Here is a 15,463-nt window from a genome sequence, read left to right on the forward strand (position 1 = left end):
CATGTATATCTCTTCATCCAATTCACCATTTAAGAATGCAGTTTTCACATCCATTTGGTGAATCATCAGATTGTGGATAGCAGCAAGTGCTAACAACAGTCTAATAGTGGATATCCTAGCAACAGGAGCATATGTATCGAAAAAATCAATACCCTCCTTTTGCCTAAAGCCTTGGATAACCAATCTGGCTTTGTACTTGTCAACAGTACCATCCACTTTCATCTTTCTCCTAAAGATCATCTTACATCCTAATGGCTTACATCCAGGAGGTAAGTCAACCAATTTCCAGGTATTATTTTGCTTGATGGAATCCATCTCACTTTGGATTGCTTCTTTCCAGAATACAGCATCCCTTGAAGCCATTGCTTCACTAAAAGTCTTTGGGTCTTCCTCAACATTAAGGCAATATTGATATTGAAATTCAATATCATTCCTTGACCCTTCAACCAAATAGAGTTGAAAGTCATCACCAAATGACTTACCCTTTCTTACTCTCGTACTCTTTCTAGTTTCAGTACTAGTTGAAGGTATATCCTCAATATTAACTGAGACTTTCGACATGGAATTCATGTCCTTTGGCCTAGGTATAGATGTAAACCTTTGTTCATCAAAGATAGCATCTCGTGACTCTATAACCGAGTTCACAGCAACATAATCATTAGATTCTAGCACATAGAATCTATATGCTTTAGAATGTTCAGCATATCCAATAAATATGCAATCTATACCTCTTTCACCTATGGTTTTCCTTTTAGGTTCTGTAAGCCTGACTACAGCCCTACATCCCCAAATTTTGAGATAACTCAAATTTGGTGTCTTTTTGTGCCAAAGTTCATATGGGGTAACCTTATTCCTTTTGTTAGGAATTCGGTTCAACAAGTAACAGGCTGTCAACATAGCCTCACCCCAAAATCCTTCACTTAAACCCAAATAGGATAACATGGAATTCACCATTTCTTTCAAGGTTCTATTCTTCCTTTCGGCTACACCATTTTGTTGTGGTGTATAGGGAGATGTAGTTTGATGTATTATTCCAGTAGATTGAAAATAAACCGGATCATAATACTCACCTCCCCTATCCGTACGAAGAGTTTTGATTAGCCCATTTTGATGAAGTTCTACCTCTTTCTTATAAATTTTAAATTTATCAAGAGCTTCATCTTTTGTATTTAATAAATATACATAACAATACCTTGATGCATCATCAATAAAAGTAACAAGATATTTTTTATGACCTAATGATGGAGTAGCATGCAAATCACACAAATCACTATGAATAAGGTCTAAGACTTTAGTCTCACTTTTAACATCCTTAAAAGGTTTCCTAGTGATCTTGGTCAACGTGCAAGTTTTGCATTTTTCAATGTTCATATCAAAAGGAGGAATCATACTTGTTTTTGACATATCTTTTAATCTTTTGTAATGAACATGTCCTAATCTAGCATGCCAAATTTCTGATTTTTTCATATTAGTTATAGAACTACACGAGGCCATACAAACAGATTCATGAACAAAAGGAAGATCAATGTTTAATTTAAACATTCCATTACAACGATAACCAAATCCAACAAACAAACCATGTCTTGACAAGATGTACTTGTCACTTTCAAGTATTTGCTTGAAACCACAATTATTTAAAACCATACCAGACAATAAGTTCTTACGAATACCAGGTACAAATAAGACATTATCCAAATACAAACTTTTTCCGGAAGTAAAAACTAAATTCACACAACCTAATCCTAGGATTGGTTCAGTTGCAACATTGCCCATCTTCACAATAGAGCCATCATCGATTGGTTTAAATTCCTTGAACCAACGATGATCCTTGCACACATGGCTTGTTGCTCCCGAATCAAACCACCAAGCAACGTCATCATCCTTGTTGCTTTTCAGGATCATTAGACCCACTTGGACCAGCCTTGTTCTTTCCTTTGAACACCCGACAATCCCTCTTTAAATGACCAGGTTTCCCACACTTCCAACATGACAATTTTGTCTGTTTGTTTGGACCTTTGTTCTTATTTCCTTGAAATTTTCGTTTGTTACCTTTAGCATTGTAATTTTGCTTAACTGTTCCACTTTCCTCTACCATATTAACGGAAGAGGAACCTGCTACGGTTTTATCATTGACTTTGTCAATTTCCTGAGCCCTCAGCGACTCCTCAATCATGAAATGACTACCGAGTTGAACCAGAGTCAACTCTTCCTTCTTATGTTTCAAGGTATGCTTGAAGTCTTTCCAAGAAGAAGGCAGTTTATCAATTATAGATGAAACTGCAATGGATTCATCCATTTTCAAATCATGTTGAGTAAACTGACCCAAAATCCGCAGCAGTTCATTATATTGCTCCATAACAGGCCTCGAATCAATCATTTTGTAATTAAAGAAATTACTAACTAAGAATTTGTTACTTGAGGCATCTTCTGCCATATACTTGGATTCAAGAGAGTCCCATAATTCCTTAGCAGACTCAACATTTTGATAAATATCAAAGAGAGAGTCAGACATACCGTTCAGAATGTGTCCACGACAAATGTAATCGTCGTTCTCCCATTTCGAACGCTTCCTTGTTTGATCCAGAGTTTCGCCTTCCATATACACCGGCATCGGTGTACTCAGTACATACACCACATTCAATGTTGTCAAGAGAAAGTGCATCTTCTTCTGCCATCTTCTGAAATCCTTCCCTTCAAACTTGTCCAACTTCACAAACTTGCTTGTCATCTTCGAACTATCGTTCGTCATCTCGAAAGATTTGATTCAATCTTTTGTTGGTTAATTTTGAAAATCGAGATAATCCTGGATAAATCTGAAGTCGTGTATAAACACTTTCAGATTGAATCAAATTTTGGGGTTCAACCAAAATTGTTCAATCGGATAAAATCAGAAGATTATAATTCAAGAGTTTTGTTTTGGTCTTGTATGTTTTTCACATGTTATGCTTTCTAAACCAGGATGATTATTTATAATCAAAGAACAGGTGGTTTTTGGCGGTTGATGGAAGTTATTTATTTTTAAAAATTGCCGTTAATGGAAGTTTTAGTAACTTCCATGTAACTTCCAACCGTTGATGGAAGTTTTAGTAACTTCCATGTAACTTCCAACCTTTGCCTAAACCGAACATCTCGTTATTACATTAAAATAAGCGTGCACTCTTATTTTAACATAATAAAGAGATCAATTACACTAAAATGTCCAACAGAAAGTAATACTTGGAGGACGAAATTGATGGTTTATTCCACCACCACAGGTTAACGAAAACTGTTGTCTGCTACTAGGGCATTCTTTGCAGCATGGCCAACACTTCAGCACGGAATATCCAACATTTGAAGGAAGATGGAGTCCCTGAGACCCCATTGTTAGACTGGTGTAGTATTTTCCTTGTATGGTGAAAGCAATCCCCAAGCAGTTTAAGGAGTGGGTGCAGGAAGTGAAGGAAATCGGGTTTTGTCCTTTTAAGTTGCAATTGGTTAAAGCCGTTCATGCGAAGCTGTGTGTGAGCAGGCCCACGTGGGCGAGGAAGGAGGGTGTGTAGGGGAAGTGGGGTTGGAGTGATGATGATGTTTGTGCAGCGTTTAGATTGCATCCCTCATGTATGTCTCTCATGGAAGGGAAGATTGAGAGTGTCATGAGTTTTTTGGTGAATGAACGGGGTTTTGAGGCTTCTCATGTTGCTAGGTGTCCTGTCGTGTTGTCCTTAAGCTTCGGGAAATGGATTGTTCTTGTCTTGAAGTCAAAGGGAATGGTGAAGAAGGTGAGCTTGAGTCGGATATTTAAGTGTGATGAAAAGTTGTTCTTGAATATGTTTATATATTGTCATGATGAGAAGGAGCTGACAGGTCATTAAAGTTGTATAACGGTAAATGACTCTTGCAGGGTGACTAGGGATCAATGTTGGTTTAAGGAAATGAATGAAATGAAGTAATCAAGCTTTTGAATTGTGATCATGGTTTTAGTACAAGAGGAATGTTAGCAGCACTCTAACAATTGCAAGGGGTAAGTGTTGCAATTGTGCTTTTATCCCAATCATAAAAACCGCATAAATTCTGCTTAAAAACAGGAAAGCTACAACTATTTGCTTCTCACTTGACGTGAAATACCACATCCACAGAGTGAAATCAAATATGCTTCACAATAAAAATGTTATTTCCACCATTTTTTGAATAAATCTTTGAAAATAAAAAATAAAGAGAAAAAGCCTGTTTGAATATTTTTATCAAATAAAAAAACCTGTTTGAAAATGTTGAAAGTTGTCGAAATAAAAGACCTTAATTACTAAATGTGACAATGGTCTAAGCTATGCATGCATGTCAAACACTACAAGTTTCTTGAGCATCCAGCTCAATCAAAGCTAAGATAATGCCTTGTGTACTGCACAAGTGAATCACAAAGTACATAGCTATTCAGTTCTTCACACCGATCTCTTTGGCAAAAGAGTCACAGTTTCCTCCTTTTGTTGGTGTTTTTCTGGTCCTCAGTGTTAACGTTGTGGTTAACAGCCATCTCCTCAGCAGCAGCTTTGTCTTGATCTTCCAGTGCTTCTTTGGTAAAAAGGTTTAGTTTCCACAGTATGAAGTCACTCTGCATAAACTAGTCAAATTGGTGAGTAGCTCGAAAGCACTTGCTAAACATGAATGACAACTAGCATATTTGAATAGCTTTCTAGAATTAATTTTGACCCCAAAAATCACGGTGAAAATCGATTAAGGTAAAAACAACTATTTGTTGTTTGGACTCTCGACGTGACTTTGGAATTGATTGAAAAATTGAATCAAATCCAAACATGCTAAACATACTTTAGTAGCTATAGGGTAACGTTATAAACCTGACGATCAAGGTCAAGGTCGACCTGTGGAGCATCATGTTGGAAGGTTGGGTCAATCTCATGAATTATGCTCATTGCCTTGAGGAGATTGCCACCATTCAGTCTGCTTAAATTTTTCTTAAGTGCCAGTTTCTCATGAGTTGATAGTTTCCTGCAATATTGCCAACAAATACACATAATCAACACAATGCAACATGGAAAACATAGCAAACTAAAAGTCATGTAACTAGAGGATCAAATTATTGAAAAACAAATATTGCTGGACCAAGTATTTGTTAATTAGATTGAACTTTGCTCGAACCTTTAACAAATTATGGATTTTTCATAGTTAATTTAGAAAAGTAAAAAACTAATTCAACAACATTTATTTACCTAAGGAATGAACCACAACGAACGCCACAATGACACTATCTCTCAATATAGTAGAAAATTTCAACATCATGAGTGAGACACAAAGCACATAGAACTTGACTTGTTCTTTGTTGGAGAAAAGGTTATTGGGAAACATCTTCAAGTGGTTCATGTTCCTGCTGCTGATCAAAGGGTAGTCATTCTCACTAAGGCTCTCACACCCTCAAACTTCACTGCTTATAGGTTTAAAGTGGTTGAAAAGCATTCTACCAATCCCTCCTCAGCTTGCAGGGGTTATTAGAGTATACTTACTTGGTGTAACCTTTTTCTTTTAACTAAGTTGTAAGTCTAGACTGTTAGTTAGCTTAATAGTTAGGACAGCTGTGTGACAGCCGTCACTAACTAACTCAGGTTAGTTCATAGTGACATAACTGTATCTGCTATATAAACTGAAGTGTAATCAGTTTTCACTTTTCATTTGGGTTGAATTTCCTCAATATCAAAATCTCTTACAATTTCTCTCTTCTGTCTTAATCTTTTATGATATCAAAACCTATTCCAAATTCATTAAATGAGACCACCCATCATTATTCATGCATCAAACCCAAAAAAATGTTGAATGTGAAGTGGTATGTTTGAAAAAATTCAAATCTTATTTCGACTAGAGATAATATTTAAAATAAAATAAGTATACTATAATATAATACAGACGGGGTGATTCCCTTTCACCAAATCTTCGTGGAGATGATGGTAAATGGTTATAAATTCAAGCACCATTTTGAATTTAATCTCATTCATACTCAAGATTTTAATAAAATTTTAACATCAACGATAAAGCAAGGACAGTAAACAAAAAGATGACATATGATACTTTTTTTTATTGCAATTTGACATTGTTCACCGAGTAATACTAACTAATAAGGGACGACTCGCTCACTAACCTGCACTTTTTAATCACCATTTCTTTGAGATTCTTTAACTGCTCATCAACATCGCACAGCTGAAACAGTATGTAATCAAACACATTAACCATCTGATATACTTTAAAAGTAATACACAAGCAATTACTAATTTTTCACACAATTTTAACAAGAAAATAGTAAATCAACCGCATGTCTTATATCCTTTGTCATTTTGGCATAAGTAGCTTCTTGAGCACGCTTCGCTTCCAACAGCACACGTGCTTCTTCCTTTTCTCTTTCCTGAAATAATCACAAGAAAAGGTAAAGGACAATTGGTAAAATATTTCATAGGATGACTAAAATCATTATTATTTCCTTCGTATTGAAATATAAATAAATAAAAATTTAATATGTATTGAACTAAAATATAAATAAATTTTAAGTAACTTTTTTTTTACTTTATGATAATATCTTCAAAATACTTTTTATTTAATTGAAATTTTATTTCCAATAAGATTTTTGTTTGTCTTATTTAATTAATATAGAGGGTATTTTAGAAAATTAATTATTTTTTTTTATTGAAACTATTAAAATTAAATAATGTTAACTAAATTTTTTTTGGTGAATGTGATTCAATTTTTATTTTTTTTCTTATATTTTCATCCAGAGGAAGTATTTGACTATTTCTGTAAGTGCAGCCTCCAAAATTATATATAAGAAAGTTCCATTCATCCAAAAGAGAGGAGAATATTTTGCAAAAACAAATTACCGCCTGAGCAACTTTAGGTAATAGCTGCAGCCATTTCTTCTCAAATTTTTCCAGCAATGTCTTCGCCATAATGTGGACATCATTTTTTTCACCGTTGTATTTCATTGCATTCTCAAAAACCAACCTGACATCAGAATATATCTCACGCACGTTCTTATAACCAGAACCATCCTTAGCATTCATTTTCCTTTTTATCGTTCCGAAATCCATAGGCTTTTCGATAATCTAGGGAAAAAAAATTAAACAAATTTACTTTTAGAAGGAAAAAAGCAAACAAAGAACTCTGATATGAAACGAAAACTTTTAACAAGTAAAAAAGGCCACCAGTAACAATGACCAAACAATTATCTAAACATTTTTTTTCCGGTAAGTGTACAAGAATACATGCTTTTATGTTAAAAAATGATTTCAAATGTCACATATATAAATATAAATAATATACTTATAGCCTTCTTTTTCTCTAGATATTTGTAGTCTAAATCAAGAGAAAAACATTACAAAGAAAAGAAAAACTTAAATACCTGATAATAGTCATGCAGCCCAAGACCTTCAACATCTACAGGTTCCATGAAGGGCCAAGCCCATCTTTGATGAGTTATCTGAGAAAAAACAAAAATGTATCACTATTTATTTTATGCAGGAAACATGGTACAGTCAATTTAAAAGATTCAACAGAAAAACGACAACTTGTATATTTTCTGAATATCTTGTGATACATTTAAACCTTAGAATAATTTGCTCATATAAAAAATTTAAATAAAAGATAAAAAAACAAAACAAAATTATTATAAGTGACTACCATTCAAAATGCCGATCCCCAGTTTTTAAGAAACTTGACATTGTCATTATTAGATCAAAACAAACTAAAGCTTTATAGCAATGTATTTTTTCTGTACATCTCATACCAAATAGTATCTAAATATATTTATCATGTTCTTGATAATTGTGATATATTCTTATATTTTGTAGTTATTTTAGAGTGATTATATGATATCTCTGTGCTTTTTAAGTTATGTTTGTGTTACTTTTAAGTTTTGAATAAAAGTTTAGTTTATTTAAAATTTTCTATTTTTTTACTTTTTATGTTTGATCTTGAGTTTTTTTGTTTGTGTTTTGTATGAAATTTGATTAAGGACCACTTGGAAAAGTGTTGAAAAGCTTTAGCACCATTTTGAAAGAAAATTGAGATTGTATTGCTAAGGCTTAAGCCTACTACTTTTGTATGACCTAAGCTCAACTCTAGAGGAAAAATACGAATGTTATTGTCTTTGCTTAAGTACGCCGATTTTTTATAGCTTAAGCTCGACCTGGAGGTAAACATTTGGGCTTTCTTGTCTGGGCTTTAACATGCGAGTTTTTGACAACTTAAGTACAATCTTGGAATACATGTTTATTTGCTTGTGCTTAAACCTACAAATTTGGTGTGGCTTAAACACACTTGCAAAAAATTAAAAGTCCACTTAAAAGAAAAGCTCAATGGATATAAAAGACAACTCTTAATTAGAATTAGGGATTCTTGGTGTGTTTTTTAGGGAGAAAAAGACTAGATTCTTCTTCATCAAGTTTGCTTTCCCCATGACCATGAGAAACTAAATTCATCCTTTGTGGGTTTAATGTAATTGAACCTTTCTTCATGCAATTTCTCTTTTTATTATTCAATAAAGAATTGTTATTACTTCTCTTTTACACTTAATGCTTGTTTTTGGTTTGATCACTCGATTGCATGAATTTCTTTATTCAATTATAATTGGAAAATTTGATTGAATTACAAACGGTAAGGAACTCCCAATAATTTTTATGTCTAGGGATAAAGTAAAAAGGGTTTTTACACTTAATGCTAGTACTTGGTTACACTAATTCAAGAGGTTTGAATAAAATTGTGGGTTGATGATAAGAAATGTTTGTTTGAATAAAAAAATAGTGATTGCATGTTAGGATGGTTTGATAAACTTAAACCTTGACAAATTTCTTTCATTGATTTAGATTTTGTTTACTGCACACACCAAAATATTTGTGAAAATTTCCAAGCTCAAATTTTAAAATTTTTCTCAGTTAACAAAATGTGATTGCCTTTTAATTTTGGTTACTTCAATTCTTAATCTTCATAGTCTATTTAATTTACTATTAATTATCTAGTTATCACACAATACTATTTTGTTACTTCATCAATTTGATACTTTTTATCAAAATCCCAACAGTCTTAAAACTTGGAAATTTAAGTTTTTGAAAAAATTAATTAGTAACACATATCCTAAAGCTTAGAGAAAATACAGTGACAAACAAAGCAAGGAAGAAATGAAAAATAAAAATAAAAGAAATGCATTGATAACCAAAAGAAAGTTAGCGTACTTGGAAAAGAAAAACTACATAAAATCCTAGAGGGAGAAGGCGAAATATTAATATTGAAGAGCAAAACTTAAAATACATTTTTGTACATTAATGGCATGAAGAGAAGAGAAGAACCGAATGTAAAACTGTATATAAGAAAACCAAGATTAACAAAAGCAAGTGAAAAAAGAAGTAGAAATTAGTTAAATATTCAGGGTGCAGGGCAGGTAAATTGATGTTAGGAAACAAAGAATAACTCAATAAATGAGTAACTATGCTGATACTCAGGTGAGACCAGATTCTGACATGGTCAAATGGAGCCTCATAGGCAAGATGACAAGTCGGTGTATGATCTGAACTTAGTAAAGGGAAGCTATGGAATTTCAACCCAAGCCCCATATGGTGAACGAGCACAACCAATTAATAGTAAAACAGTTAATGCTGTCTATCATTGAAAGCTGACCAAATTGTTTTTATTGATCAATGGTTCAAGTTCAATTCATGTAGGTCCAGTAGAAAGAATATTGATTCAAGTGGTGTATGACCAATTTCCAATGTAGGTCCATGATTGTAAATTGTAATATCTTAACCCCACAATTGAAATCTGAAATAACAAAAAATAGTTGCAAGGTATTTGCACTTGCCTGATGAAATATTATGGAAAACTGGTGCATAACCTCTTTCATTGTGTTTGAAGAATTAGCTTCCCTACTTGATCCACCTTGCTGTGACCTTTTGGTGCCAATAACGTGCTTCTCCCGCCCTTTGTCTTTGGCATCATTAACTTGATCATTAATGGTACTGTAGAACTTTTGAACCTCGGCAACTTGCTCCTCAAGCTGCATGCAAGACATGACAGATAACTTTTTAAAACTCAATATCAAGTTCAAATTTATAAATACTACAAGCTCATAAATTCATGACAACAAATTTGTGCTTGATAATATATTAAAGATTCCCTAGACCTTAAACATTGATTAAAAGGTCTATATGTTATTTCATTTATATACACACCTGCTAACAGTAATGTGTATTTTAGTGTACATCTATCCCATCACAGTAACTAACTGACTGGAAGGCAAATGTTAAAAACAAAACATCAAAAAGGGGTAAAATTCATTAAAAAAAAATTGTTGCTCCTAAACCAAAGTATAACTAGGCACATGTTCACCTAGAACTGAAATTATTTAATCAACCGAGGGAGTTTGGTTGTTTCAAGAATACATTTTTGGTTATATCACTAATTAGGGGCAGAGCAGATTTGGCTTTTTATGGCGTCTGGTTAGTGACTACTTTCGTAGGCTTTCTTTGCCATGCATACAGATTGATTGGAGCTCATTAGTTTTGTTTTAGATCAAAGGATTTTTCTTATAGACAAAGAGAAGAGCACAAAAGAAATGAAAAAAAAAAAATCCACATAAAAGTACCTAAAAACTAAAAAACAACACCCACTGAGAAATCACTTCATCCCATAAAAAATGCCAATTCAAATAGCAGTCTAATAAATACAGCACACAGACTAGAAGAGAACTTTGTGGGCTTGAGAAAATAGAACTAAGAAGAATGTTTAAGCAACTGAAAATAGAATTTGCAAGAGAGCACATCAGAAGAAGCCATAGTCTAAATTCTCCAATCTTCGTTGAAAGAAAAATGAGAATAAACAAGTGAAAGGAGAAGGGACTGAAGCTAAGAACTCTACATTTTAGTTTCTTTGTAAACCAAAATTTCCATTCACAATTAGAACCCTGAATACAATAAACGTTGGATGGGTGAAAATAACACAAAATAAACAGGACAGAGAAGACAAGTAAATTAGTGTTTCTATGTCATGCATTTAGGTAAATAACTTAATTAAATACTTAATGAGTAAGACTTATATTATGAATAAACATCACAAGAAACTTATTGGAATAAGCTAAAATGAACTTGTTTTAACAAGTTACATAAATTTATTGAAATACACCAAAAAGAATTTATGAAAATCATAAACTATTTTCTTAAGTTCAAATAAATTCTCAGTAAACTCTAAGTATCCTCCTAAAATCTGACACAAGAACCATGACACAACAACTGTTCAAATTAGCATTAGGAAAAAAAAATTCCTAACGCCATATTAAACAACCTAATGCCATAACGAAATGACCTCAAGACAAAAGTGCCAAAACTTTTTAACCGCCATAGCAAATTTTCAGGATTAAAATCAAAGTTGAAGGTCCCAAACCCTACTCAAGGATAACAAAATCACATCCAACAAAACTTTTAAATATAACTCTTGTGCAAAACAAATCAAACAACCCACTTTTTCCAAACTAAAACTAGGTTGGACCTCCAATTTAACGAAAATGAATAGATTGAGAAAACAAAAACTAACAGCAAAATATAGAATAAAAAGATGGAAATTCAAACTTAACCCCCTCCCCCAAAGCGAATTTTGCCAGCTTAATGAAAAACAATTACAATCATAAAAACATATTGGTAAATTGACAAATGAAAATCAAAGTATCAATTTTTATTGTAACCCAAGAAATAATCGTTAGGATTTTTTTTAAAGAAGGTTACATCATACATTTACCAAATTGTGGATTAAATATTTCAGTGGATTCATAAGAGTCCAATTTAGTCCTAGAGGATTGATGTTGAATCTAATTTAGTCTTACATGATAAAAATCCTACTATCACTATAGTCAGAACCACAACATACGTTAGGTATTAGGTATATAGCTAGAACAACAAATATTTGAATTGTGACAAGGATAAGAACAGAAAAGAAAACAAGAATTAGCATCAGATATCAATAAATTTGAAAGAGAATTGTAATGTCATCCACACATGTGAGTAATATTCCAAAAATTAATTGGGTCCTAGTCATAATCCTAGGTTGCATGCTAGCATCCAAGAGTTTGAGGGAATTTCAAATTGTATCAATGTTCTTCTTATGAATGAAATGCAATAAGAAGATTTTATTTTAAAAAATAAAATCCTATGAATATTTGAAAAGAAGAGAAATAAATATTCTTGAATTATGAAATGAGGAGTTACCTTTTGGACTTTGTTGGAATTTTCATAGATAGATTGCCAAAAAGAGTTCAAATCCTCCTCTATGACATTAGGACTTGGAGTAGATACATCTAATGTTGGATCCATGTATCACAATTTTTTGTGTGCCACTTTTCAATTTATGTTATATAGTTATAAATCCCTAATTTTTTTTCCACATCCAGAATTTCTCACGGGGAAATCACCAATCTAATCTAGTCTATTAATTCGATCTGACTAGTTAGACCGATCGAGACACAAAATAAAGATCGGATTCTTACGAATGGCCGAGCTAGCAAGGTTACTGATTTCACAAGAATGACCTAGGACAATTTAACCATCATGCCATGATAAACACTATCGTGACCCGACATCTTGAGTCCATGTCCAAATATCAAAAAGGCTTAGGCCCAATTAATGATGGTCTAGAGGCCGCCGATACAAAAATATGATGTGATAAACACCATTACACATATGCGCTATCTTCTGACTCACTACACTGGTGATGTGACATCTTGAGTTCATGTCCAAATACCAAAAAGACTTAGGCCCAACTAATAATGTTATAGAGACTTATAACACTAAAATAAAATGCAATAAGCACCATTACACATGCACTATCTTTTGACACATAGTAGAAAATAATTACGCATATTTCTTCTCTACTATAACGCCTATATCATGTGTAATAGAGCTTAAAAATGGGTGTGATATCCCCACGTCACACATAGTATGACTCTATGAGATATTTGGAAATGAATTTTTTTTTGTCAAGAAACATTGAAAGAAATTTAATATAAATTTGAAAGTGATGTTTTAAAAGAGTAGAAAAGAAAGGAATTTTTTTTATTTTTAAATTAATATAACTTACTAATATTCGACGAGCTTTTTAGGATTTTTTTCTTAAACAATAACAATTTTAGGAGTTGTTTTCACTCTTTAAGCCAAATTTTTTATTCTAAGCTTATGTATTTGAACATTTAATTTTTAATTCCTTTTTAGTATACTTCTTAACTTAAATTTCAAATTTAATTTGATTTAATAACTAGCTCATAACATTTATTTTTCTACTATTTCAAACCACTCTCTTCTTATATATATATATATATATATATATATATATACTTCATTTTCTTAATTCCTATCTCTTTTGATTTATTTTTATCCCTTATTTCTAAATTGAATTTCAATATTTTCTTAAAAATTATCTATAATTCACAATATAAATTATTTATCATAAATCTGAAGTGAATTTATATGCTGAAAATTATTTATTTAATAAGAAATTTAATTATAATAAGATTTATATATTGAAAATATTTTTTTATTATAACTTTTAGTTATTTAAAATTACACAAACTAAGTTACTAACTTGTTCCCTATTTTCACGATTTTACGATTTTTTTTCCTAATCGACTCCCCCTTGCATATTTTTCTTCCATTCTTAATTTCACACATTTTGTCTTGATGTTAGTTAACCATTCGTTGTCGTTAACTGTTTGCTAACGTGAAATTTTGATCGTTGATATGGGCATGGCAATAGAGGTGACAAAATGAGTATAGCTAGGCCAGTCCAAACCAGCACCATGAAATGTAAGGTTTCGGCTTTAGATTTTGTGATTAAATCAAATGTGAGCCGATGTGGGCTTGAAAAAACTGTCAAAAGTTCAAAAATCCTAGGCTTTTTATAAAGCTTGAACTTTATTTTAGAGGATCAAATTGAATTTGAACTTTTTTAGCCTAACTTTGTTATAGCTCACAACTTTGCATCGGATTGACCCACATTGGTCAGGTAATTTGTTTTGCCACCTCTATGTGGAAGTTTGATGTTAATGTCATAATGCACGAGATATTGATATATACTATTGGCATAAGCTACAGATGTGACATGGAAACTAAATTACATGTTTTGCCTACTCTAAAATTTATGCAAATTGTGTCACCTTTTTTTTTTTTACACACCTTGCCAACTACCATATTTATATATATTAACTATAGTCCTTTTAATAAGAAATAAATTATAATACAAAATGCACTATCAATTGTTTCTTATAAAAAGGATAGATTAAATCTTTTCATTTTAATTATACAGATTTATAAATTATATATATACATGTTGAAATAAATAATAAAATAAAATAAAATGACATTATAATTTTTTTATATATCAACAAAATATTATTAAAAAAATTTAACAAAAAAATAAAGGAAATGAGAAACTAACAAAATGAATAATAGCAGAAAGAAAAACAAAATGAAAGTGTCATATTAAAGAAAATGGTGCAAGAGTATAAACAAAAATATATTAGGAATGGGAGGGAGAAAACAAATGATTTAAGCAAGGTTTTAAATATTGATTGAAGTCACATTGTAATTACATCGCGTTTGTTGATATGGTGGACAAATGTGGTTGATGTAATCCCAATTACAGTCGCATTGTGGTCGCTAACAGTTAAAAAACTTGATGTTGCAGTCTGAATCACACTCGCAGATTGTTTTTACAACCTTGGATTTAAGAAAAAAAAAATGTTTACCTCAGTTGACTAAATAGGGTATTTGATTTGTTATAAATCCCGTATCTGTCTCTCATTTTCACATATGAAAAAATGATTTTAGCAAAAAAAAAAAAAAACCAAAAAGAAAAGATAGAGGACTTTAAACAAATGAGAGCAATAAACTCGAGTGAGTTGGTGTAGCAAAAGCTAGTCCATCCCCTCTTACAGTGACAATGGTTTGCTGCCTACAGGCGATGATGACGTTGCAGCACTTGACGTGATCATGTTTTGGCCATAGCAGTTTCGTGGCAAGGTAGCAACGAGGCCAACACTTCGCGTGGTGCTTTGCTTTGGTTGTATATGATGCTTTTGTGAGTATGATTTTTATTTATTTTTTGAGTAAGAGAAGTTTTGGCATGCGCCTAGCAATGTGTGTTTTACAATTTATGATTTGTTGATTCTGTTCTATAGAGTGAGCTTATGCGTCAGTGAAAAGTTAAGGGATATTATGTGCGTAAGAGACTGATCTGTAAGAATCAATAGAGTTATTGTGTATTGTGTGCGCAAGAAACACGAGAATGAGAGTTTTTTTTTTCTTCTATTTTTTTTATATATACCTGAGCTTTTTTATATTTTAAAATTTTATTATTGTATTTTCTTTTCTAGTCTTTTTATTTTATTTTATTGTAAATACAAAATGCTTAATTACATTGTATGAAAAGATGCACAAAATTTTAAAAGGGAGAAATAAAT

At 32.0% G+C, this 15,463-nt stretch overlaps 1 protein-coding gene across 1 annotated transcript; it reads right to left on the reverse strand.

Annotated features, from left to right (window-relative positions):
• Nucleotides 1-4,189: 4,189 nt before the first annotated feature.
• On the reverse strand, nt 4,190-12,516 carry LOC114386837 (transcription factor GTE1-like). Its single transcript, XM_028346891.1, has 8 exons — nt 12,219-12,516; nt 9,824-10,018; nt 7,373-7,450; nt 6,852-7,076; nt 6,290-6,382; nt 6,122-6,180; nt 4,830-4,980; nt 4,190-4,585 (listed from the first exon to the last, which is right to left on the reverse strand). The coding sequence occupies exons 1-8, from the start codon at nt 12,321-12,323 to the stop codon at nt 4,442-4,444; spliced, it is 1,050 nt and encodes a 349-aa protein (XP_028202692.1). The 5' UTR covers nt 12,324-12,516; the 3' UTR covers nt 4,190-4,441.
• Nucleotides 12,517-15,463: the final 2,947 nt, after the last annotated feature.

This window comes from Glycine soja, chromosome 15 (genome assembly GCF_004193775.1).
Source record: "Glycine soja cultivar W05 chromosome 15, ASM419377v2, whole genome shotgun sequence".
In the NCBI taxonomy this organism is placed as follows: Eukaryota; Viridiplantae; Streptophyta; class Magnoliopsida; order Fabales; family Fabaceae; genus Glycine; species Glycine soja.

Excerpts from the sequence above, each read along its gene's own strand:
- LOC114386837 (XM_028346891.1), bottom strand. The coding sequence starts at position 12,323 with ATGGATCCAACATTAGATGTATCTACTCCAAGTCCTAATGTCATAGAG. Across the intron at positions 7,451-9,823 it reads TTTCCATAATATTTCATCAG|ATAACTCATCAAAGATGGGC; the intron begins GCAAGTGCAAAT and ends GTTTTTTCTCAG. Across the intron at positions 6,181-6,289 it reads CAAAGGATATAAGACATGCG|CTGTGCGATGTTGATGAGCA; the intron begins GTTGATTTACTA and ends ATACTGTTTCAG.